At 47.0% G+C, this 24,769-nt stretch overlaps 1 protein-coding gene and 1 long non-coding RNA gene across 2 annotated transcripts in view; one reads left to right on the top strand and one right to left on the bottom strand.

The window, feature by feature from the left end:
* sspn (sarcospan (Kras oncogene-associated gene)) overlaps positions 1 to 2,876 on the bottom strand; it is a 47,254-nt gene extending 44,378 nt beyond the window's left edge. The window contains exon 1 of the mRNA XM_072471849.1: positions 2,444 to 2,876. Within this exon, the coding sequence (XP_072327950.1) occupies positions 2,444 to 2,731 (288 nt within the window). The 5' untranslated portion in view covers positions 2,732 to 2,876. The remainder of the gene's footprint in view (positions 1 to 2,443) is intronic.
* Positions 1,469 to 24,769, top strand: part of LOC140388139 (uncharacterized) — a 34,497-nt gene continuing 11,196 nt past the window's right edge. The window contains exons 1-2 of the long non-coding RNA XR_011934107.1: positions 1,469 to 1,886; positions 23,369 to 23,490. This is a non-coding gene — a long non-coding RNA (uncharacterized lncRNA). The remainder of the gene's footprint in view (positions 1,887 to 23,368; positions 23,491 to 24,769) is intronic.

Genomic DNA, 24,769 nt, shown 5'->3' with positions numbered 1-24,769 from the left:
TAATAATGTTCATACTGCCTTTTCCTTGATGATTATAATTGTTTTAATTTCTTCCCTCCCTTTCACCTCCTGATTCACAATTATTTTTGGTCATTGCCTGTTGCATTTTAGCACTAATGAAAATGAACTTTGTTGGCCAGCAAGATTTTCAGCACTTCTGTTCTGGTGAAAGGTCATCATCAATCCAAAGCATTACGGGGATTTCCCAGCTGTTTTGGTCAGCAAGATCTCCCCCCGATGGTCAACCCTGGCCACTGGGAATACCTCGGGGGGTTGGATTCCAATGGGAAACCCTATTGACAGCGGCAGGACCAACCAGGCATTGCCTTCTTCCAGACCCTTCCATCAGGCAGAAGGTACAGAAGTCTGAAGACCCGCACATCCAGACATAGGAACAGCTCTTCCCCACAGCTACAAGACTCCTCAATGACTCCCCCTTGGACTGATCTGTTCCCTGTAAGAACACTATTCATGATGCCCTATGCTGCTCTTGCTCATGTATTTGCTTGGCATAGTCCGTTCCAGTTATAAACTTTCCTCACTTAACAATTAAACTTTGACTGACCTCACTTAATAGCACTTTGATTGCTCAGCTTGAACAAGGTATCATCGCAGCACAATCAACATTGTATATTACATGCTGCGACTCCCCTGCCATGGCAAGTAACTTCACAGTAACTTCATTTGAAGCCTACTTGTGACAATAAGCGATTTTCATTTCAAGTAATAACTCATTTGACTTAATGTAACCAATTGATCATCAGTCATTGGTAGGCATTCATTTACATTAGCTGGTATTCCATGACATTGCTCACTTAGATGATCACATCAGATGATCCATTGAGACACAATGTATTCTACTGTGTATAAGTGTATAACTTAACCTGCCCCCCCAGTTATAGGATATTATAAGATCAATTTTGGTCAATTACTCCCAGCACAATCTGAGGCCATAAATTAGCACAAAAATCATTCAGTCTCTTAAATCCTTTCAGGTTGCTTGGGATCTGCGACAAAATGTAATGTTTCACGGTGTTAAGGGTCTTAAAACTTTTATATTTAGTGCACTCCTTGATTCAAATGAAGATGGAAATTGGGAGAAGTGTAAAACAGTCAGCGAATACAATATCATCCCAATCGTACCATTGGGGAAAGTTATGATTAATCCCAGTGAGTCAAGGCCAGCTGGTGCCTTCTGGTGAACTCGGGTTAAGAGGGTGGACCAAACCAGACACATACAGACCAGCCCCTATTGCTAAGCTGTATATGATAAATTCCAATACCCACATTTAGAATGATGTGGAGATGCCGGTGTTGGACTGGGGTGAGCACAGTAAGAAGTCTTACAACACCAGGTTAAAGTCCAACAGGTTTGTTTCAATGTCACTAGCTTTCGGAGTGCTGCTCCTTCCTCAGGTGAATGAAGAGGTATGTTCCAGAAACATATATATAGACAGATTCAAAGATGCTTGACCCACATTTAGAATGGAAACTGCCTATGTAAACATGTCACACTGCAATTTCACCTACTGGCACCGCGGTGTCTCCCATGAGGCATTCCCAATGGCAACAAGCACATGCAGTTTTTGATTACTTCAGTGAGAATAACTGGCACAAAATGGCTGCAAAATGCACTTTAGCATCTTGTAAAAATGTTACGATTTATGCAATCGATACACCACTCCGATTCCTCACTCCTCCCAGAGAGCAAGACTGTAAAACTGTCCCAATCCGCCCACTCTAGTCTAAAATTAATACGACTGCTATTTTATTACTGAATAGCGTTTGTTTACCAAACCCATCGGGGAAAGAAGGCTGCCAGAGAAAGATCTGTGTCTCTCTCTCGACTCCCAAGAACTGGTTTGCTTATTTCCAACGACTTATGTGTAAGTTACAATACTGAATATTGCTTCTTCTAAAGCGGGTGACAATAACCAAAAAGCTTTGCATTGCGTTTGAGTAAAATGACGGAGGGGGGTACAAGTGACTAACTTTCTGTTATACGCCTTTAGAAACACTCCCACAAATGCTGACTTTGGTTAGCAGCATGATACACCCAAAAGTGACTGGCACTCCTATGAAAGCTCAGTTACCTCTGACCCACTCTTGCTCCTGTACAATGTCACACTCTGTTGCAGACTTTTAATGACAAAGGGACATTGTACCTCAGCGATTGTCACAAGACACCGCAACTCAGAGGAATCTGTTCACCAAATGCAGCCAGAATCAGCCATGCCCCTCAATAAAAAAAACTCTCCCCCCCCCCCCCCCTTGCTCAGAGAAACAAGTGGCCATGCAAATCGAGACGCCTTAAGCAATCAATGTCTGACATGCAACATTTATCCCCCTCGATCAATGTGAGCCGTGAAGCAGATTGTTAGAAGGCAGTGAATTTTTTAATGTATTTGTAAATAGGGGAGGGGAAGAAAAAAACACAGCTTACAATGATGCCAACCCAGTACGGAGTGTCTCTGGCCAGCAAGGAGGAGCTGATACTTTTCATTATGAAGGCGATCACCACAATGCCAACGCTCAGCACCAGTTGCAACAAGGCGATTAGAACGGGGAAGCGGCAGCCACAACACTTATGAGAGTCTTCATCGCCAGCGGCTTGGGCTCCTGCTGTTGTGCCTTTCCTCTCCGCCGCCCTGTCTGCCTCTTTCCCGGGCTCGGTGCTCTTCTTCTCCCCGGCTTTGTCCTGCTTCTCCCCGTTCCTGTGCACTTTCCCCATGGTTTTCTGGCCACCTGGTGTGTGTGTGTGTGTTTTGTGGGTGCAAAAGGGAGCAGGATTGGAGAGGGCGATGTGTGTACTTAAAGGGCGTTGGTGTTTGCAAATCGGTGGCACTCCTTTATCGAGTCTGGACGAATATGGAAAACATTGGAGGGGGTCAGCCCTCCAGTTCCCACATATAGACCAGCAGGAGGGGGGAGGCGAGGGGGGATCCATACATCCCACAGCAATGGGGTCCCAGGGACTGACTCCACTCGGTATTTGCATTTGGTAAAGAAAAGGAGGAGGGAAGTTATTTTTTGTTTTACAACGGAATAGAGAATCCAACTGGAAAATGTAGCAACAAAGTTTGTGCCTAGCCTGTGTTACCCTTATTGATTCTCGGGATGTGAGTGTCGCTGGGTCAGCATTTGTTGCCCATCCCTAGTTGCCCTTGTACGCAGTGGCTTGCTCGGCCCTTTCAGAGGGCAGTTAAGAGTCAAAGGGAAGCAGAAAATACTGGACTATCTCAGCAGGTCTGACAGCATCTGTGGAGAGAGAGAACAGAGCTAACTAATGGTGAGATTCTCTAATCCTGCGGCATACGACGGCGTGAACGGGCCGACCCGACAACTGGGCACCGCAGGATCCGCGCATGCGCAGTGGCACCGGTACCAATACGCGCATGCGCAGTGCCTTCCTTCAACGCGCCGGCCCCGACGCAACATGGCGCAGGACTACGGGGGCCAGCGTGGAAGAAACGAGGCCCTCAGCCAGAGAGGCCGGCCCGCCGATCAGTGGGCCCCGATCGCGGGCCAGGCCACATCGGAGGCCCCCACCTGGGGTCGGACCCCCCTCAGGCCGCGCCCCCAACCCTTCCACGCTGAGTTCCTGCTGGCTGAGAACACGTGTGGACGGCGCCGGCGGGACTCGGTGTTTTCACGATGGCCGCTCGGCCCATCCCGGGCCGAGAATCGGCGAGCTGGCTGCGTAGAGCGGCGCCCAACCGGCGCCGCGCCAACCATGCGGGGGCGAGAGCGGAGAATCACGTGCCGGCGTCGGGGCGGCGTAGCGCGATTCGCGTCGGTCGCGGGGATTCGCTGGCCCGGTCCTGGGCTGAGAGAATCCCGCCCAATGTTTCCCGTTTGGATGACTCTTTGTCAAAGCTGGAGAGGACTGGAAATTGGATGGGATTTATACTGTTGTGGGTGGGGGGGACAGGTGGAGCAATGGACTGGATAGAGCCCCACTCCTCTATCATCTTCACATGGTCCATCTCCAACACTTCCCTTTCTTGACATCTCTATCTCCATTTCTGGGCACAGTAAGAAGACTTACAACACCAGGTTAAAGTCCAACAGGTTTGTTTCGAATCACTAGCTTTCGGAGCACAGCTCCTTCCTCAGGTGAACGAAGAGGTGGGTTCCAGATACATATATATAGACAAAGTCAAAGATGCAAGACGATAATTTGAATGCGAGTCTTTGGAGGTAATTAAGTCTTTACAGGTCCAGAACTGGATTGGATTGGATTTGTTTATTGTCACTGTACCGAGGTACAGTGAAAAGTATTTTGCTGCGAGCAGCTCCACAGATCATTACGTATATGGAAAGAAAAGGGAATAAAAGAAAATACATAATAGGGCAACACAAGGTATACAATGTAACTACATAAGCCCCAGCATTGGATGAAGCATACAGGGGTGTAGTGTTATTGAGGTCAGTCCATAAGAGGGTCATTTAGGAGTCTGGTAACAGTGGGGAAGAAGCTGTTTTTGAGTCTGTTTGTGAGTGTTCTCAGACTTCTGTATCTCCTGCCCGATGGAAGAAGTTGGAAGAGTGAGTAAGCCGGGTGGGAGGGGTCTTTGATTATGCTGCCTGCTTTCCCCAGGCAGCAGGTTGTGTAGATGGAGTCAATGGATGGGAGGCAGGTTTGTGTGGTGGACTGGGCTGTGTTCATGGCTCTATGAAGTTTCTTGCAGTCCTGGGCCGAGCAGTTGCCATACCAGGCTGTGATGCAGCCTGATAGGATACTTTCTATGGTGCATCTGTAAAAGTTGGTAAAAGTTAATGTGGGCATGCCGAATTTCCTTAGCTTCCTGAGGAAGTATAGGCGCTGTTGTGCTTTCTTGGTGGTAGCGTCGACGTGGGTGGACTAGGACAGATTTTTGGAGATGTGCACCCCTAGGAATTTGAAACTGCTTACCATGTCCACCTCGGCCCCGTTGATGCTGACAGAGGTGTGTACAGTACTTTGCTTCCTGAAGTCAATGCCCAGCTCTTTAGTTTTGCTAGCATTGAGGAAGAGAATGTTGACGCTGCACCACTCCACTAGGTTCTCTATCTCCCTCCTGTATTCTGACTCGTCGTTATTCGGGATCCGGCCCACTATGGTCGTATCGTCAGCAAACGTGTAGATGGAGTTGGAGCCAAATTTTGCCATGCAGCCGTGTGTGTACAGGAAGTAGAGTAGGGGGCTAAGTACGCAGCCTTGCGGGGCCCCGGTATTGAGGACTATTGTGGAGGAGGTGTTGTTGATCATTCTTACTGATTGTGGTCTGTGGGTCAGAAAGTCGAGGATCCAGTTGCAGAATGGGGAGCCAAGTCCTAAGTTTTGGAGCTTTGATATGAGCTTGGCTGGGATTATGCAGTTGAAGGTGGAGCTGTAGTCATAAATAGGAGTCTGATGTAGGAGTCCTTGTTGGCGAGATGCTCTAGGGATGAGTGTGGGGCCAGGGAAATGGTGCCTGCTGTGGACCGGTTGCGGAGGTATGCGAATTGCAGTGGATCAAGGCGTTTGGATCGGATTGGATTGGATTTGTTTATTGTCACGTGTACCGAGGTACAGTGAAAAGTATTTTTCTGTGAGCAGCTCAACAGATCATTAAACACATGGGAAGAAAAGGGAAGAAAAGAAAATACATAATAGGGTAACACAAGGTATACAATGTAACTAAATAAGCACCGGCATCGGATGAAGCATACAGGGGTGTAGTGTTAATGAGGTCAGTCCATAAGAGGGTCATTTAGGAGTCTGGTAACAGCGGGGAAGAAGCTGTTTTTGAGTCTGTTCGTGCGTGTTCTCAGACTTCTGTATCTCCTGCCCGATGGAAGAAGTTGGAAGAGTGAGTAAGCCGGGTGGGAGGGGTCTTTGATTAAGCTGCCCGCTTTCCCCAGGCAGCGGGAGGTGTAGATGGAGTCAATGGATGGGAGGCAGGTTCGTGTGATGGACTGGGCGGTGTTCACGAGTCTCTGAAGTTTCTTGCGGTCCTGGGCCGAGCAGTTGCCATACCAGGCTGTGATGCAGCCAGATAGGATGCTTTCTATGGTGCATCTGTAAATGTTGGTAAGGGTTAATGTGGACATGTCGAATTTCTTTAGTTTCCTGAGGAAGTATAAACGCTTTTGTGCTTTCTTGGTGGTAGCGTTGACGTGGGATGGTAGCGTTGACGTGGGGGTGGTAGCATCGACGTGGGGGTGGTAGCATCGACGTGGGGAGTATGGAGGTGATGCACTTCATGATCAACCTCTTGAAGCACTTCATTACGACTGAAGTCAGGGCCATCGGACGGTAGTCATTGAGGCACGTTGCCTGGTTCTTCTTTGGCGCCGGTATGATGGTGGTCTTCTTGAAGCAGGTGGGGACCTCGGAGTGGAGAAGGGACTGGTTAAAGATGTCCGTGAACACCTCTGCCAGCTGGTCCGCGCAGGCTCTGAGTGCACGACCAGGAATCCCGTCCGGGCCCGTCGCCTTCCAAGGGTTCGCTTTCAGGAAGGCCAATCTGACTTCGGAAGCTGTGATGGTGGGTATGGGTGAGTTATGGGCTGCTGTGGCACTCGACAGCGGCTTGTTGGTTTCCTGCTCGAACCGAGCATAGAATGAATTGAGTTCATCGGGGAGGGGTGCGCTGCTGCCGGAGATATTTCTCGGCTTCGCTTTGTAGCCCGTTATGTTGTTTAGTCCTTGCCACAGTCCTTGTCTGTGACTCTAGCTTGGTTTGATATTCTCTCTTGGCATCTCGGATGGCTTTGCGGAGGTCGTACCTGGATTCCTTGTATAGGTCAGGGTCGTCTGACTTGAACACCTCAGATCTGTCCTTCAGTAGGGAGTCAATCTCGCGATTGAGCCATGGTTTCCGGTTGGGGAACGTACGTACTGTTTTCTTTGCCACGCAGTCGTCCATATTCCTTAACCATGAGTTCCCACTCACTGGTTGACAGGGCTCTCAATTGTGTCCGACCCATCTCCTGCACCTCTGCTCTCACCCCTCTCCTCCCTCCCAGAACCCAGATAGAGTTCCCCTTGTCCTCAATTTCCACCCCACCAGTCTCCGCATTCAAAGGATCATCCATCGCCAGTTCCGCCGAATCCCACATGATGCCTTCACCAAACATATCTTCCCCTCACTCCCCCTGTCAGCATTCCACAGGGACCTTTCCCTCGGGGATACCCTGGTGCACTCCTCCATCGCCCCCAACACCTCACCCTCTTCCTACAGCACCTTCCCTTTTAATCACAGGCGGTGTAAGACCTGCCCCTTTACCTCCTCCTTGCTCATCATCCCAGGGTCTTTACACTCTTTTCAAGTGAGGCAGTGCTTCACGTGCACCTCCTTCAATCTGGTCTTTTCCATTTGCTGCTCCCAATGCAGTCTCCTCTACATTGGAGAGTCTAAACGCAGACTGGGTGACCGCTTTGCAGAACATCTCTGGTCGGTCCACAAGCAGGACCCAGATCTTCCTCCCGCGAACCATTTCAACTCACCGTCCTGCTCTCACGTCCTTGGCCTGCTGCAATGTTCCAGTGAAGCCCAGCGCAAACTGAAGGAACAGAACCTCATCTTCCGATTAAGCAAGTTACAGCCTTCCAGACTCAATATTGAGTTCAACAACTTCAGATTGTGAACTCTCCCCTCCGCCTTCACCCCATTTTTATTTCTATCAATTGATTTTAATGTATTCCGTCAATCTGTTTTTCCCTCACCATTGCCTCCCCTCTGCCCACCCCACTCCACTTGGGAGTTCCTAGTTGCCCTTTGACACGCTGCTTACCTCTGTTCAGCCATTAAGACATTCTGATCTTTTAATGTGCCACAATCAGCACCCTTTTTGGACTTGATCACCTTTATTTGCATTCCCTTTGTCTTTCTGTCCACAACATCTTTGTCAATCTCCACCTATCACTGGTCCTCAATACTGCCCCACTGCTACATGCCCCCCCACCCCCTGACAGTATAAATCTGATCCTATTTCCACTTCTCTTGGCTTTGACAAAGAGTCACCCAGACTTGAAGCGTTAGCTCCCTTCCCTCGCCACCGATGCTGAGATAGTCCAGCATTTTCTGTTTTTGTTCCAGCATCTACAGTAATTTACTGTTATATAAGAGTCAACCATATTACTGTGGGTTTGGAGTCACATGTTAGCCAAACCAGGTAAGGACGGCAGATTTCATTCCCTAAAGAGCATTACTGACCTAGATGGGTTTTTATGTAAGCGACAATGGTTACATGGGTGGCACGGTGACACAGTAGTTAGCACTGCTGCCTCACAGCACCAGGGACCCCGGGTTTGATTCTGGCCCTGGGAGACTGTCTGTGTGGAGTTTGTACATTCTCCCCGTGTCTGTGTGGGTTTGCTCCAGGTGATCCAGTTTCCTTCCACAGACCGAAGACCTGCAGGTTAGGTGAATTGGAAATGCTAAATTGCCTATAGTGTCCAAAGTTTAGGTGGGGTTACAGGAATAGGGTGGGGATGGAGGCCTAGGTCTTTCAGAGGGTTGGTGCAAACTCAATGGGCTGAATGGCCTCGTTCTGCACTGCAGGGATTCTATTCTATGGTCATGATTGGACTTTTAATTCCAGAATTCTATTGAATTCAAATTTAACCACCTGCCCTGGTGGGATTCGAACCCGGGTCTCCAGAGCAATACCATGGTCTCCGCATTACTAGTCCAGTGACAATACCAATATGCCACTGCCTTCCCTAATTGCCCTTGCGAAGGTGGTGATGAGCCACCTTCTTGAACCAATGAAGTCCATGTGGTGTAGGTACACCCAGAGTGCTGTTAGGCAGGGAGTTCCAGGAGTTTGACCCAGCGAGAGTGAAGGAACGGCGATATCTTTCCAAGTCAGTATGATGTGTAGCTTGGAGGGGAACTTGCTGGTGGTGATGTTCCACTGCATTTGCAGCTCTTGTCTTTCTAGGTGAAGAGATCCCGTGTTTGGAAGATGTTGTCAGAGGAGCCTTGGTGAATTTCTGCAGTGAATCCTTTGGTTGGTACACACTGCTGCTACATCAGTGGTGGAGGGAGTGAATGTTGAAGGTGTTAGCGACTAAGGGCTTTTCACAGTAACTTCATTGAAGCCTACTTGTGACAATAAGCGATTATTATTATTAGAGGGTACCAATCAAGCAGGCTGTTCTAGGTAGTGTCGAACCTCTTGAGCGTTGTTGGAGCTGAGCTCATCCAGGCAAGTGAGTCCATTACACTCCTGACTTGTGAATATGTAGATGGTGGACAGGTTTTGGGGAGTTAGGTGAGTCACTCACTGCAGAATTGCCAACCTCTGATCTGCTCTTATAGCCGCAGTATTTATATGGCTAGTCCAGTTCAGTTTCTGGTCAATCCTAGCCCCCAGCATCTCGATGGCGGGGATTCAGTGATGCTCATGCTATTCAATGTCAGCTTCAGAACAAGAGTAGACCATTTAGTCCTTGATCCATTTGAGGAGATTATGGCTGATCTGTGGCGTGACTCCATGTACCTGCCTTTCCCACAAATCGCTTAATAATCGCTTTTGTAACAAAAATCCATCAGTATCAGATTTAAAATGAATAATTGACCAACCATCAATTGCCATTTGTGGAAGAGATTTCCAAATTTCTGCAACCCAGAGTTTCCTAAATTCACTCCAGAAAGGTTATCAATGTTTAGACCAAGCCAGCTAGTCCCAGACTCCCCAACCAGTGAGAATAGTTTCTCTCAATGTACCCCAGCTGTTCCCCTGTATATGTTCATAAATTTGCATCAAACAAAAGCTGATAGATAGCTACAGGAATCAATGTACAACAGGTACAGGACAAAACAGTAACTATTAGCAAATACAATTAGGGCGGCACGGTGGCATAGTGGTTAGCACTGCTGCCTCACAGCGCCGGGGACCCAGGTTCAATTCCAGCCTCGGGTCACTGTCTGTGCGGAGTCTGCACGTTCTCCCCGTGTCTGCGTGGGTTTCCTTCGGGTGCTCCAGTTTCCTCCCACAAGTCCCAAAAGACATACTTGTTAGGTGAATTGGACATTCTGAATTCTCCCTCAGTGTACCCGAACAGGCGGCGTGCTGTGGCAACTAGGGGATTTTCGCAGTAACTTCATTGCAGTGTTAATGTAAGCCTGCTTGTGACACTAATAAAGATCATTATTATTATTTTGTCCATCATTTATCTGGACCAATTTTTCCCAATTATGTATCGTAGAATCATAGAATACCTCCACACAGTGCAGAAGGAGGCCATTCGGCCCATCGAGTCTGCACCGACCCTTCGAAAGATCACCCCACCCAAGCCCACTCCCCTGCCCTTGCCTCATGACACCACCTAAACTTTTGGATACTAAGGAGCAATTTAACATGACCCGGCCCAAACCGGTAATTGCACCTTGGTCCCTGGAGCTGTGAAGAAACAGTGCTGACCACTGTACTACCGTGCCACCCCCAACATGTTCCTTCCATGGATAAATGACCTGTCTGCACCCAGTCAGGATACAGGCAACATGATAGACCGATATCTCACCCACAGCTACAAAACAAAATGACAGAAGAAGAAAACAATACCCTGAGAACCCCAGTGCTGAGGAAACATTGACTAACTCTTGCAGCACAATTTAAATTCTTCTCCAGATCCAGGTCAGAGCAGACAGCCATCCTATACCTTTGAGATGGCAAAATTACAAAAACAAAGACAAAGAGAGGACCGGGCACAGCCAAACCTTAGTATTCAGCCTGGAGTCTTTAATAGAAGAAGTAAAAAGAGCAAGAACGAGAGCCAAGAGCAAGTATCCGAACTGCCATAATCCCATCTCCCAGCCGCAAATCAAAGGACCTGTGAAAGAAATGGCAGATGTAAGTAAAGGAGGCTTTGCTAGCCCCTGGCTTGCTACTCTCTGGAGCTTGCCAGACATGAGACCCATCCACCGCTGGTAAGATCACGGTAACATCCCCAATCTGGCTCCAAGGTACCAGAAAATTGGCACCAATAGGCTACTCAGTGATGCTGGGTGGGTAGCCAAACTTCTCGACCACCTCCAGCATGATCACCGAGAGGTGGAAACCAGTCAGGTGGCCACCCTGACGTCTGTTGTCAAAATTTTCTCCCCTATCTGCCACCAAAGCTGCTCCGAACCCATTGATAAGATTTCAGCCTCAGGCCTTAAATGTAAACAAGCAGAGGTTTGAGGGGTGAGTTGGTGGAGGTAGATTAGGCAACGAGATTAAGGGATATGTTTATAGATAAGCAATGGCAACATTTAAAGAACTAATTCATAATTCTCAATGAATTACATTAACCTGATAAATAAAAACTCTACTGGAAAAGTGATACAGCTGTGCCTAGCTGGGGAAGTTATGGATAGTATTAGACTAAAGAAGAAGCTTATAACATTTTGTAAAAGGGTAGTAAGTCTGAGGATTCGGTGGGGGGGGGGGGGGGGGGGTGTTGAAAATCAGTCAAGGATCAATCAGAAATTGTCGAAAAGGGATCAAAATAGAATATAAGATATGATTGTAAGAGCTTTTGAAAGCATGTAAATCGGAAAAGATAAGTGAAACTTGAATTTACAGAAATCGAGACGTGATGCTGAAGTTTTCCATCTTGCACTCATCAGGACAAACACAAGACTATCAAATGACCACAACAATTTATATTACAGGAGAAAAGTGTGTTGATTGGTTGTCACGTCATTCCTCATTGGCCAAGGCATTATCATTGGGCAACAAAAGATTCTCCAAGTTCCTGTAAAAAAAGGTGCAAGACTTGAACATGTTCCTTTTGTTTGCAGATAATGGGACCATGCATATGAATGTATATCGCTTCTAGAAAGTGTAAATGAGCCATGTTATGAGCTTGGCTGAGTATCTTAAATTGTTAGTGTAGCTGTTGGTGCACTCAGGATTATTCAGCAAGTGCTGCCCAATCATGGAATCGCTTCTAACGGTAGACATTTTGGTTTTGGTTTGGCTGGTTGAGTACGATCTGTGGGTATTCGGAAACCAAAAAATTCTCTGCAAATCGGCAATTACTATTCTCTCAGCTTTGAAAAAATATTTTGCTTTTCCATTCTTCCTACCAGAGCGAATAATTTCACTCCTTCCCACATTATTTTCTATCTGTCAATTCCTTACCAATCACCTGACCAATCGATATCTCCTTGAAGACTCCTTGTGTCCTCCTCACAGCTTACCTTCCCACTGAGCTTTGTATCATTAGGTAACTTGGATATGTCATATGTGGTGTACTCATTTAAATCAGTGGTATAAATTGCAAATAGCTGAAGCCCAATCACTGATCCTTGCAGCACTCCACTAGTTACACCATACCATCCCGAAAAGGACCTGTTTATTCCAACTTTCTGTTTTCCATCCATTAACCAATTGTCAACCCATGCTAATGTATTATCTTAATCTCTTGAGCCCAAATCTTACACAATAATTTCTTGTGTGGTGCCTTATTGAATGCCTTTCAAAAATCCAAATATACTACATCTACTGGTCTCCTGTATCTACCCTGCTAGTAATACCCTTAAAAAGTTCTAATAAATTTATCAAACATAATTTCCCTTTCACAAAACTTTGTTGCCTCTGGCTAATCACAGCACAAAAAGTTAAAATGCAAGTACAGCAAGTAACTAGGACGAAAAATGGCACCACCTTCAGTTCAGAGGCTGAAGGCAGGTCTAACCCACAGTGCCACAATCTTCATCGTGAGTAGGGAAAGGAGGTAAATCCTAAATCTACTCCCGCTGGAAGAGGGGATCAAACCCATTTGCCAAAGGTGTTGGAGTGGTGTTCCGGTAGCACTACACCACTAGAATTTTTAACTCCAGAGTTTGGTAGATGCTCAGTCAATGAGTATATCTGAAACTGTGGCAATGTGTGACTTAAAAACATGCTGGGCACAATTCAACAAAAACATTTCAGACTTGGGTTATGGGCGTGTTTAACGGAATGTTTCTCAGCGCCAAAAAAGACCCCGCTATTCAATGGCACTTTGTCATTTGTTTTGGCCTCAGAGAGGAATGCCCAGTCGAAGCCACACTTTAGTTATTTCCTGCACTGGTGAGTTCAACTCACCAGTGCAGGAAGCCTACTCACTGATCGGTGCGCCATTTGTAAGGCAGCCCCGATCTTTCGACCCTCCTCATCGCATCTTCCGGACCCCCGCCACTTCACCCGACTTACCTCCTCCCGGTTCCTCGTGCTCCTCCTTACCACCACTCTTATGGGTAAGGCACCCCTGGGCCTGACCTATGGCACTCCTGCTGACACCTGGGCACCTTGACACTGCTAGCCTGTCACCCTTGCATTTCCCCTGACAGCCAGGCACCCTGGTAATGCCAGGGTGCCCAGTTGGCACTGCCAGGTGCAATGGTGGTACTGCCAAGGTGCCAGGCTGGCAGCGCAAAGGTGCTCAGGTGCCAGCAGGAGTGCCAGGGTACCACACTGCCCTGACCACCCCGAGGATCTCTAATTGCCTGGGAGACACCCCATATGCCATTTCAACTGGTCCATATTAGGCTCATTTAAATATGCTGATCTGGATCTTGCCCAGCGTGGACGTGATCCAGATTGTGACATCTCGCAAGATTCGGTTGAATCTCCAAGTCGGGTGCGACAAGGCCGGCAAATTGCGTCCGTACTTTCTGAGGGTATAAATTCATTAGTGGCTGATGTTAAAGATTGAGTCAATCTCATTTTCCATTAAAAGGAGAATTTCACCCCTCATTCATACTTTGATCATTTGTCAGGGAGCTTGTTTCTATTTCTAGTTTTGATGATTCATTGGGATGCCGAAATGTAACCACAGATGGAGACTCTGTCATTACTAATGGTGCAATATGATAAGTTATACTGTTAGAGTGAAGCATTTGAATACCTCACATGTTGGTGCTGATATGTTGCACTGGCCATTTCAAGTAAAAATGATTTCTGATGAGTGTTTTAATATGCACTGTCATTTTATTAATGGTTGTAAATTTTTGAAGTGTTTCCCTGTTATATATAAACAGCATATTAACAAACCAAGGGAGAAACATTCCCTGTAACTATGATCCAGGGATTTCTGAGTTTGTTACTGATATTTGGTTCAGGTGGATGTTAGTCACAAAGAGATGAGGGACTGGGTTTTCAGTGTGCAGTAGGGAAAGCGGCACTCCGAAGAATTTCAAGCACTGACACCGCACCCGATCTGCGTCACTATCGTGACATGTTACCATTCCTGTAGAGACCAGGAAACAAAGAAACCAAATTTACCGAATGGCCCCAAAGAAAAACCAATGGACAAGATTTCACATTTGTAACTTTTACTTCAATAATTAAACCAAAATCAACATAAATTAAACATGAATTAGTGGGCAAATTTAGATTTAGATTTATTGTCACGTGTTCCGAGGTACAGTGAAAAGTATTCTCCTGCGTACAGTCCAGGCAGATAGTTCCATACATGAAAAACATAGGACATATGATAAATACACATTGTAAATACATCGACACAGGCATCGGGTGAAGCTTAAAGAGTGTAGTGCTACGACAGTAGAGAAGATGCGTAGAGAGATCAGTTCAGTTCATTCAGGAGTCTGGTAACAGCGGAGGAGACGCTGTTTCTGAATCTGTTAGTGCATGTTCTCAGACTTTTGTATCTTCTGCCCGATGGAAGAGGTTGGAAGAGAGAATAACCTGGGTGGGAGGGGTCTTTGATTATGCTGCCCGCTTTCCCAAGGCAGCGGGAGGTGTAGACAGAGTTAATGGATGGGAGGCGGTTCATGTGATGGACTAGGCTGTGTTCATGACTCTGTAGTTTTTTATGGTCTTGGCCCGAGCAGTTGCCATAGCAGGCTGTATTGCAGCCACATAGGCTGCTGTCTATGGTGCACCTGTAAAAAGTAGTAGTAATAACAATAACCTTTTATTGTCACAAGTATGAAGTTACTGTGACAAGCTCCTAGTCGCCACATTCCGGCGCCTGTTCGGGTAAACTGGTAGGGGAATTGAACCCGTGCTGCTGGTCTTGTTCTGCATCACAAACCAGCTATCTAGCCCACTGAGCTAAACCAGTAAGAGGCAATGTGAACATGCTGCATTTCCTTAGTTTCCTGAGGAAGTAAATGTTTAATATAAACTATTAATTGTACTTTAAACAGCAGATACAACAAAGATAGATCTCACAAATTTACCAGGAACTCTACTCAGCACCTTTGACACTAATTTCAGCCATAAAGTCCTAACCTTCCTCTGGTAGAATTCCAGTTCCTTTTCTTCACGGATTTATCCTGATTCCCAGTGACATTAGCTTTAAACTGTGCGCTATAAGTATGGATCTGGTGTGTTCAATTCCCTTTAATGTAATGACCCACTAGCATGTTCTTTGTTAAATCATCTTTCATGAAGTCTTAATGCTGGTATCAATATTTATTGGACAGGGAAACTGCTTCTCAATACGCAATTCATACCCGCTTGTTCAGGCTCACACGAGTAGAAGGACTTAATGGCGAATAATCACACTTACTTAATGGTGTTAAAAGAACATTTGTGCAATCCCATATTACAATTCACTACTTTTAATGATCATTGGCATGATATTTCTGTGTTTAAAAGTGAATTAGTTGAACTTTTTGGACACTGACAGTTTTGTCTGGTCACATTAAGAATTGGGCACAATGGAACCCAGTCCTGACCAAAGTGAAACGTATTATCTTAACCAGGCGGCACCACGATTAATCTGACCAATTACGACCATACCTTACTCGGAAGGACAAACTCAGTTATGAGGATGGAGTCATATTCTGGGAATGCCGAGTGGTACTACCACCCCCAGCCCGAGAGCCCTTGTTTCAAGAATTGCATAGCGCCCATCCAGGCCAAACAAAATGAAAATGCTCACTCGTAGTTACAGTTAGTGTTCTGCCACCTGCAGCCGACCATGGCCTGGCTGTCCATGGACAAGGGTACATGTGGACTTCGCTGGTCAGAATGTTCCTCATTTTGGTCAATATCCATTCAAAGTGGTTGGAGGTCCTCAGCAGAAACTTTGTCTCAGGCCCACTATGGCTACCTGGCTGAATTGTGTCCAAGTCAGGCTCCGACTCGTATGGCAGGACAGTGCGGAAACACATTGACCACACGGGAAGCTGGGGGACCACAACCCCAATCTCAAAATAGTTGGAGCCAGCAGGCAGCATCAATGCTCCTGTGGTGGAGCCAGAACAGAGGGAATCCAGGGCCTGGAGGAGATCCTGTTGATAACCCAGGAAGGAGCAAGAGAATGGAATAACCCGGTGGGTTTGTTTGACTCTCAGAGACATTCTGCCAAGGATGATGACGTGGATACCTCCAATTTGGAGGAGCTGGTTGGGGGAATTAAGGCAGTCTATGAGACCCAGAAAATCCCCTGACAGGTTAACATTGTGATGGACTGTTTTGGATTCTCTTCCTTTGTATTCCTCAGCTCTTATACTGTATATAGTAACTGTATATAGCTTATTTATAAATATGTTATTGCGTGACTTAATGGGGAGGGCCTTTAAGAAGCGTGCTCTCATGGTCCATGTGACTGGCTCGGGGCTAACCTGCAGGAATACGTGAACCCTAACCAATGGGGAAAATGTGAGGGGCCCGGTGAGACTAAACCCGGGAGCCAGAATGTGAAGACCTGTGTCGAGACTCTGTTCCTGGATATGTTACCCTTGTTAGTTGCCAATAAAGCCATTGTTCTTCCTTACTGACATCAAACCTGATATTGCCTTGAGTCACCACACTTCCTACATTTATATTTCATAACCCTGGCAATAAAGACCAACATTTAGTTTGCTTTCCTAATTACTTGCTATACCTGTATGCTAACCTTCTGTGATTCCTGTACCAGGACACCCAGATCCCGCAGCACCATCGCATTCTGCAGTCTTTCTTTATTTAATAATATTTTGTTTCTCTATTCGTCCTGCTAACATGAACAATTTCACATTTTCCTGCACTATACTCCATCTGCTAAATGTTTACCCACTCGTCTATCTATATTCCATTGTAGATTCTTTATATCCTCCTCACAACTTGCTTCCTTAGCTATCTTCATATGTGGAGATGCTAGCATTGGACTGGGGTGGGCACAGTAAGACGTCTTACAACACCAGTTTAAAGTCCAACAGGGTTTTTGGAATCAAAAGCTTTTGGAGCTTAGCTCCTTCGTCAGGTAAGTGAAGAGGCAGGTTACACAAACACAAGGGCAGCACGGTGGCGCAGTGGTTAGCACTGCTATGTCATGGCACAGAGGACCCGGGTTCGATCCCGGCTCCGATCACTGTCCATGTGGAGTTTGCACATACTCCCCGTGTCTGTGTGGTGTTGCTAACTTTTGCCTTAGTTTAATTGCTCTGTTTTATCACCTTTGCTCTTGAGTCGCCAGGTATCTTTATGATACCGCCACGAGGTTCAAGTCCGTGTAATGATCAATAACCCAATACACCGCTCAGTAAGATTTAAATCAAAGCACATTTATTATACACAGTAATCACTACTCATGCACAGATTCTACGTCTAAGCTACTTCTCCAGCTAACAGGCCAATACTTAACTTGGAACTGGCCCACCAGGTCAGGGAAACAAATGGCCTTTCGTTCGGGTTCTGAGCCTGCGGGATTCGAAGTTGGTACAGATTGGTAGCTAGGAGCGCCTATCTCGTAGCGAGCGTTGAAGTAAGACTTACTAGATATCAGCGATGGCTGGACTGGTCACTGTCAAGGGTTGGTTCGCGTTGCTGAGTGACCCGGTCAAGAAGAACGATTTGAACTTAGGCTTAATTCTTATAGTCCCCAGGGGCTTCCCGCCTTTCGGGGCGGACCCTGTACCTGGTTCCAAGTGATTGGACTTTGTCCCAATCACTTGGTTCGATTTTCATCAATGCTGGAGCGGTTCCCTGATCGATGGGCGGTCCTGAGGTGGTCGTTCACCTCCTATTGTGTAGGCTTCTGCTGGCGCCAAAGAGTCTGGTTTGGCTTTATGTTTCTAAATGTTGCTCATTGTTCCCGGGGATTGCTCATTAATATGCAGATGGCTGGTGTTTTGTTATGCTGATGGTTGCCGGTATCGATCTTGTCTGGCCTTTCCAGAGGTAAACACACACTCAACCTGCAGCTGCTCGTTTGTGTCCTGTTGGCTGACTTTCTCATCAGCCTTTGCCGTTCGCCATTTTAAATCGGGAGTTAGCCATTTTAAATCGGGAGTTAGCCATTTTAAATCGGGAGTTAGCCATTTTAACTGGCTACAGTGGGTCTCACCCCCACAACCCAAAGATATGCAGGCTAGCTGGATTGGCCACACTAAATTGCCCCTTAATTGGAAAAAAGATTGGGTACTCCAAATTTTAAAAAAAGGTTACACAAACACAGCATATTAAGACAAAGTCAAGGATGCAAGATGATACTTTGAATTTGCGAGTCTTTGCAGGTAATTAAGTCTCCGCAGGTCCAGACGGTACGACTGGAGAGAGGGATAATCACAGGTTAAAGAGGTGTGAATTGTCTCAAGCCAGGACAGTTGGTCGGATTTTGCAAGCTCAAGCCAGATGGTGAAGGGTTAAATGTAGTGAGACATGAATCCAAGGTCCCGGTTGAGGCCGTACTCATGCTTGCGGAACTTGGCTATCAGTTTCTGCTCAGCGATTCTGCGTTGTTGTCCGTCCTGAAGGCCGCCTTGGAGAACACTTAACCGAAGATCAGAGGCTGAACGCCCTTGACTGCTGAAGTGTTCCCTGACTGGAAGGGAACATTCCTGCCTGGCGATTGTCGCGCAATGACCGTGCATCCATTGTTGCAGCGTCTGCATGGACTCGCCAATGTACCACGCCTCGGGACATCCTTTCCTGCAGCGTATGAGGTAGACAACGTTAGCCGAGTCGCACGAGTATGTACCGTGTACCTGGTGGATGGTGTTCTCACGTGTAAAGGTGGTATCCATGTCGATGATCTGGTATGTCTTGCCAGAGGTGTAACCTACCTAACCAGCTGATGAAGGAGCTACGCTCCGAAAGCTAGTGATTCCAAAGAAACCTGTTGGACTTTAACCTGGTGTTGCAAGACTACTTACTATCTTCATATCAGCAGCAAATCTAGCAACAATACAGTGATCAATTTAGATTGTAAATAGTTGGGACCCAGTACTGACCTCTGGGCACTCCAGTAGTTACAGTTTTCCAAACTGAAAATGACCCATTTATCCTGACTGTTTCCTGTTAATTAGCCAGCTCTCCATCCATGCTAACTATCTTGTGTGGCACCTCTTATGTGGCACATTATTGAATGCCTTTTGAGAATCAAATACACTCCAACTATCGTATCCCCTTTTTTGCCCTGTTACATCCTTAAAGAACTCTAATAGGTTTGTCAAAAATAGTTTCCCTTTCACAAAACGGTATTTACTCTGCCTGATTATATTGTGATTTTCTAAATGTCCTGCTACTATATCCTTCATAATGGATTCTGGCATTTTCCCAATGACAGATGTTAGGCAGACTTGCCTATATTTCCTGCTTTCTGTCTTTCTCCTGTTGCTCTTTTTAGCTTTAGTCTATTTGCTCTGTTTACGTCACCTTTGCTCATGAGTCGCCAGGTATCTTTCTGATACCGTCACGTGGTTCAAGTTCAGGTTATGATTAATAACACAGCACACCGCTTAGTAAGGATTAAAACAACGGTCATTTATTATATACAACAAGCAATATTAATACTCTAATACTACTATCTATATAATAAAACCTATCACTACTGGCCAATACTTAACTTAAGAAGAGCCCACCAGGTCAGGGAAACGAATGGCTTGTCCAATCAAATCGGGCCCGCGGGATTCAAAAGGCTGCTACAGGTCGGTGGCTAGATGTCTCTACCAGATAGCGATCGCTGGATTCAAACTTACTATTGCCGGCGGCTGGTCTTGCGAAGGTCTCGAGCAGGCGAAGAGGAGAGAGAGAGAGATCTGAACTTGGACCTTTACTTTTATAGGGCCCAGGGGCTTCCCGCCTCCCGGGGCGGCCCTTGACCCTGAGTCCCAAGTGATTGGATCTGTCCCCAATCTCTGGGGTCGATGTGTCCAATGGTGAGGCGAATCCTCGATCGGGGGGTGGTCGCTCACCTGTCTTTGTTTCGGCCACTGCAGGCGCCGACAGGTCTGGCCCGGTATTCAATTGCTAATATGTTGCAATTGTTCCCGGGAAAAGCCGATTTAACTGTGGATGTCTGAATAAATGGGCTGCAAACAGTCCTGAATGCAACTGCGAATACCTGGGTTGATGGGCTGTTGATAGCCCTGAGTATCGATCTGGGCTACCTTCCCAGAGCCAAATATGCAAAACTGTCTGCAGCTGCCTGCTTGTGTCTTCTTGGCTGCTTTTCCCAGCAGTCTTTCGGGTTAGCCGTTTTAAACTGGGTTTTGGCCAGATTAATCGGAACGCAGCCATTTTACATGGCTACACTCCTTTCTAAATAGAGATGTTAATTTTGCTGCTTTCCAATCCACTGGGACCTTTCCAGAATTGAGTGAATTTTGGAAAATTACAACCAATGCAATCACTTAGGATGCAGGCCGTCAGACCAGGGAACCTGTCAGCCTTATGTCCTATTAGTATTCCCATTATCTTTTCGGTAGTGATTGTCTTATATTCTTTCCCCTATTTGCCTCTTGATTTTCTACTAGTCTTGGGGTGATTTTTGTGTCTTCTTAGCATGAAGATATATAATCATTGTTCAAAGCATCTGACATTTCCCATTATTATTTTTGCAGTCTCATCCTCAATGCTCACTTTAGCTACTCTCTTCCTTTTAATATACTTGTAGGAGCTTTCATTGTCTTTTAATATTTCTTGCTAGATTTAGCTCATACTCCAATTTCCCCATCTTGATTTTTTTTTTCAGTTATCCTTTGCTGGCTTTTAAATATTTCCCAATCTTCTGGCCTACTACTAATTTTCATAGTATTTTATGCCTTTTCTTTCAATTTAATACCATTCTTAACTTCCTTAATAAGCTATGAATTGTGTATCCTTCGGATAGATTCTTTATTCCTGAATGGACTATATCTCTGTTGAGAGTTATAAAATATCTCCTTACAAGTCTACTTTTGTCTTACCTTTTAACTTATTTATCTCGTCCATTTTAGCGAACCCTGTCTTCATGCCTAATATAAAATGCTGGAAAATCTCAGCAGGTCTGGCAGCATTTGCCGTGAGAGAAACGGAGTTAACGTTTTGAGTCTGTATGATTCTTCTTAAGAGTCGATCTTCAGACACTTGTAATTACCTTAATTTAAATTTAAGATTACTTCCGGTGGCAGCGATGCGGTAAGCAGTTGCGTACAAGGTGGCTCCCATTCAGCGAGACACTTTTGGCTCTTGCCACCCGATTTATGGGTGTAATTGTTTTAAAAAGTGAAGCAAATTTTTATTTACCAGTCTCTCCCCCGGTGTGGGACGTCTGCAGGGGGGCTAAAACCAGACAGAAGACTAATAAAAGTTCCATACCAGATTTGACAGTACCTCGTGGTGAGGGGGGAAAAAAACATAGCGGAGCTCTCGAGAAACTGATGGAATTCCTTGTGGGGAAGTTTCATAAGCAAAGGCAGTCGATCGTGGAAGATCTTTCCAGAACAATTGAGGAAGCGGATTACCTTGGAGAGGGGACAGCAGCGGATGGTTCAGCACAAGGCAAATGGTTCCATGAGATGGAAGACGTGCGTCTCAGATTATAGTGACCGGATTGCCTCTTCGGAGACTGAGGTTTTGTTAATGGCGAAGACCCAAAAGGATTTAAGTGCAAAGATTGAAGACTAAGAGAACACGTCTAGGCGCCAAAGTCTACGCATTGTTGGCCTACCGGAGGGCATTGAAGGCACAAATGCCACAGAATTTAAGATGTTCAGGACTTTGGTGGGGGAGGGGGGTCTTTGTTAACTCTCCTGAGTGGACCGGGACCACCAGTAACTGTGACAGAAACCGAAATCCGGGGACCCACCACGGGCGGTCTTCGTAGATTTCTCAATAAAGAGCAGATCTTGAAACGGGCGAAGGCCATCCTCACTTCTGATCTTAAGGAAAGAGCTGAAGATGGTTAGGCCTCGCATGCTCCCCTGAGGAATTCCTGCAGTGGTGTGCTGGGGCTGAGATGATTGACCTCCAACAACTACAACCATTTCCTTTGTGCCAGGTATAACTCCAACCAGTGAAGAATCTCCCCAATTATTCCTCTTGACTTCAGTAAGAAGTCTTACAACACCAGGTTAAGGTCCACCAGGTTTTTAGGGCAGCACGGTAGCACAGTGGTTAGCACAATTGCTTCACAGCTCCAGGATCCCAGGTTCAATTCCCAACTTGGGTCACTGCCTGTGCGGAGTCTGCACATTCTCCCCGTGTGTGCGTGGGTTTCCTCCGGGTGCTTCGGTTTCCTCCCACAGTCCAAAGATGTGCAAGTTAGGTAGATTGGCCATGATAAATTGCCCTTAGTGTTGGGTGGGGTTACTGGGTTATGGGGATAGGGGTGGCGGTGTGGGCTTGTGTAGGGTGCTCTTTCCAAGAGCCAGTGCAGACTCGATGGGCCGAATGGCCTCCTTCTGCACTGTAAATTCTATGTTTGTTTGGAGTCACTAGCTTTCGGGGCACAGCTCCTTCAGCTGAATCTCACTGCGCTCCGAAAGCTAGTGACTCCAAACAAACCTGTTGGACTTTAATCTGGCGTTGTAAGACTTCTTACTGTGCCCACCCCAGTCCAACACCTGCATCTGCCCATCATGGCTCCCCTTGACTTTAGTAGGGTCCCTTGATGCCACACTCGGTCAAATGCTACCTTGATGTCGGGCAGTCACTCTCACCTCATCTCTGGAGTTCAGCTCTTTTGTCCATGTTTGCCCAAAGGATGGAGCTTTGAACCGAGAGATCCTGGCAGAAGCCAAATTGAGCTTCAGAAAGCAGATTATTGTTCCATAAGTGCCTATTGACAGCACTGCCAATGACACCTTCCACCATCACTTTGTTGATGATTGAGAGTAGACTAAAGGGCCAGCAATCGGCCGGATTGTATTTGTCCTGCTTGGTAATTGGCGGAACAGACTTGCCTTTTGCACTCAAATAAAAATAAAATACGGCAGATGCTGGAAATCTGAAATAAAAACAGAAAATGCTAGATAAACGATCAGGTCTGGCAGCGTCTGTGGAGAGAGAAACAGAGTTAAAAGGTATTATTGTCTTTTGCAACAACATCCATGTTTCCCCATCATTGAGGAGGGGCTCTCTCATAGAGCTTCTCCTCTTTCCCTCGCTGGCTATGTTTTCTGATTGAAATAGGCTGTCAGCAAGCTCAAGTTTGAGCTGAATGTGGAAAGAACGATCTATTCACCACCATTCTGCAATAATGCAGGAAGTGAACAGCACTGGAGGGAATGGTAAAGTGTAGTAACGAAGAGGAGAGGGACAGAAATCGGAAGCAGAACTTTGGGATGGGTGAAAAGAGGCCGAAGAATGGAGTAATAAATTGGAAAGGTAAGTTGGATGGAATAAAATGTGTGTGTGTGTGAGAAGGTGGGAAGTTTGATAGGATCCAGTGTGTGTGTGAGAGAGAGTGGGGAGTCTAATGGAGTAGTGTGAGTGAGGGTGGGGAGTCTAATGGAGTAGTGTGAGTGAGGGTGGGGAGTTTGATGGGGTACAGTGTGTGAGGGTGGGTAGCCTGATGGAGTAGAGCGTGTGAGGGTGGGGAGTTTGATGGGGTACAGTGTGTGAGGGTGGGGAGTTTGATGGGGTACAGTGTGTGAGGGTGGGGAGTTTGATGGGGTACAGTGTGTGAGGGTGGGTAGCCTGATGGAGTAGAGCGTGTGAGGGTGGGGAGTTTGATGGGGTACAGTGTGTGAGGGTGGGGGGTTTGATGGTGTAAAATGCATATGTGAGAGTGAGGAGGTTGAAAAGGTACAGTATGAGTGTGAGGGTGGGAAGCTTGGTGGGGTACAGTGTGTGTGTGAGGGTTGGGAGTTAGATAGGGTACCATGTGTGTGTGAGTAGATAGGAAGTTTGATGCGGTACAGTGACTGTAAGGGTGGGGAGTTGATGGGGTACAGTGTGTGTGTGTGAGGGTGGGGAGTTGGTGGGGCACAGTATGTGTGAGGGTGGGCGGTTCGATGAGTACAGTGTGTGCGTGGGAAAGTGGGGAGTTTGGGTTACAGTGTGTGTGAGAGTGGAGAGTTCGATGGGGTACAGTGTGTGTGTGAGGGTGGGGAGCTTGATGGGGTACAGTGTGTGTGTGAGGCTGGGGAGTTTGGGGGTGTGTACAGTGTGTGTGAGGGTGGGGGTGTTCGATGGGGTTCTGTGGGCGGGATTCTCCCAGCCTGGTCCGGAGAATCCCATAACCGGGACATGCCGCCCCGACGCCGGCACGCGATTCTCCGGATGGGCCGAGCGACCGCTCTAAAAAGGCTAAGTCTCGCCGGCGCCGTCCACACCTGTTCGCAGCCGGCGGGAACTCTGCGCGCGGGGTAGGGGGGCGGCCTGTGGGGGGAGGGGGGGCTTCGACCCCGGAGGCCCTCCGATGTGGCCTGGCCCGCGATTGGGGCCCACCGATCGGCGGGCCGGCCTCTCGCTCGCCGGGCCTATTTTCTTCTGTGCCGGCCCCTGAACGCCCGCGCCATGTTGCATCGGGGCCGGCGCGTTGAGGGAGGCCACCGTGCATGCGCGTGTTGCCGCCGGCACCACTGCGCATGCGCGGATCCCGCGATGCACAGTTCGCGCTGGGATGGGAGGCTGGAGCGGCCTGAACCGCTCCAGCGCCGTG

The sequence above is a fragment of the Scyliorhinus torazame genome, chromosome 13 (genome assembly GCF_047496885.1).
Source record: "Scyliorhinus torazame isolate Kashiwa2021f chromosome 13, sScyTor2.1, whole genome shotgun sequence".
NCBI classification, from domain to species: domain Eukaryota; kingdom Metazoa; phylum Chordata; class Chondrichthyes; order Carcharhiniformes; family Scyliorhinidae; genus Scyliorhinus; species Scyliorhinus torazame.
Note: the sequence above shows the minus strand (reverse complement) of the source record. Positions and strands in the feature narration are given on the sequence as shown.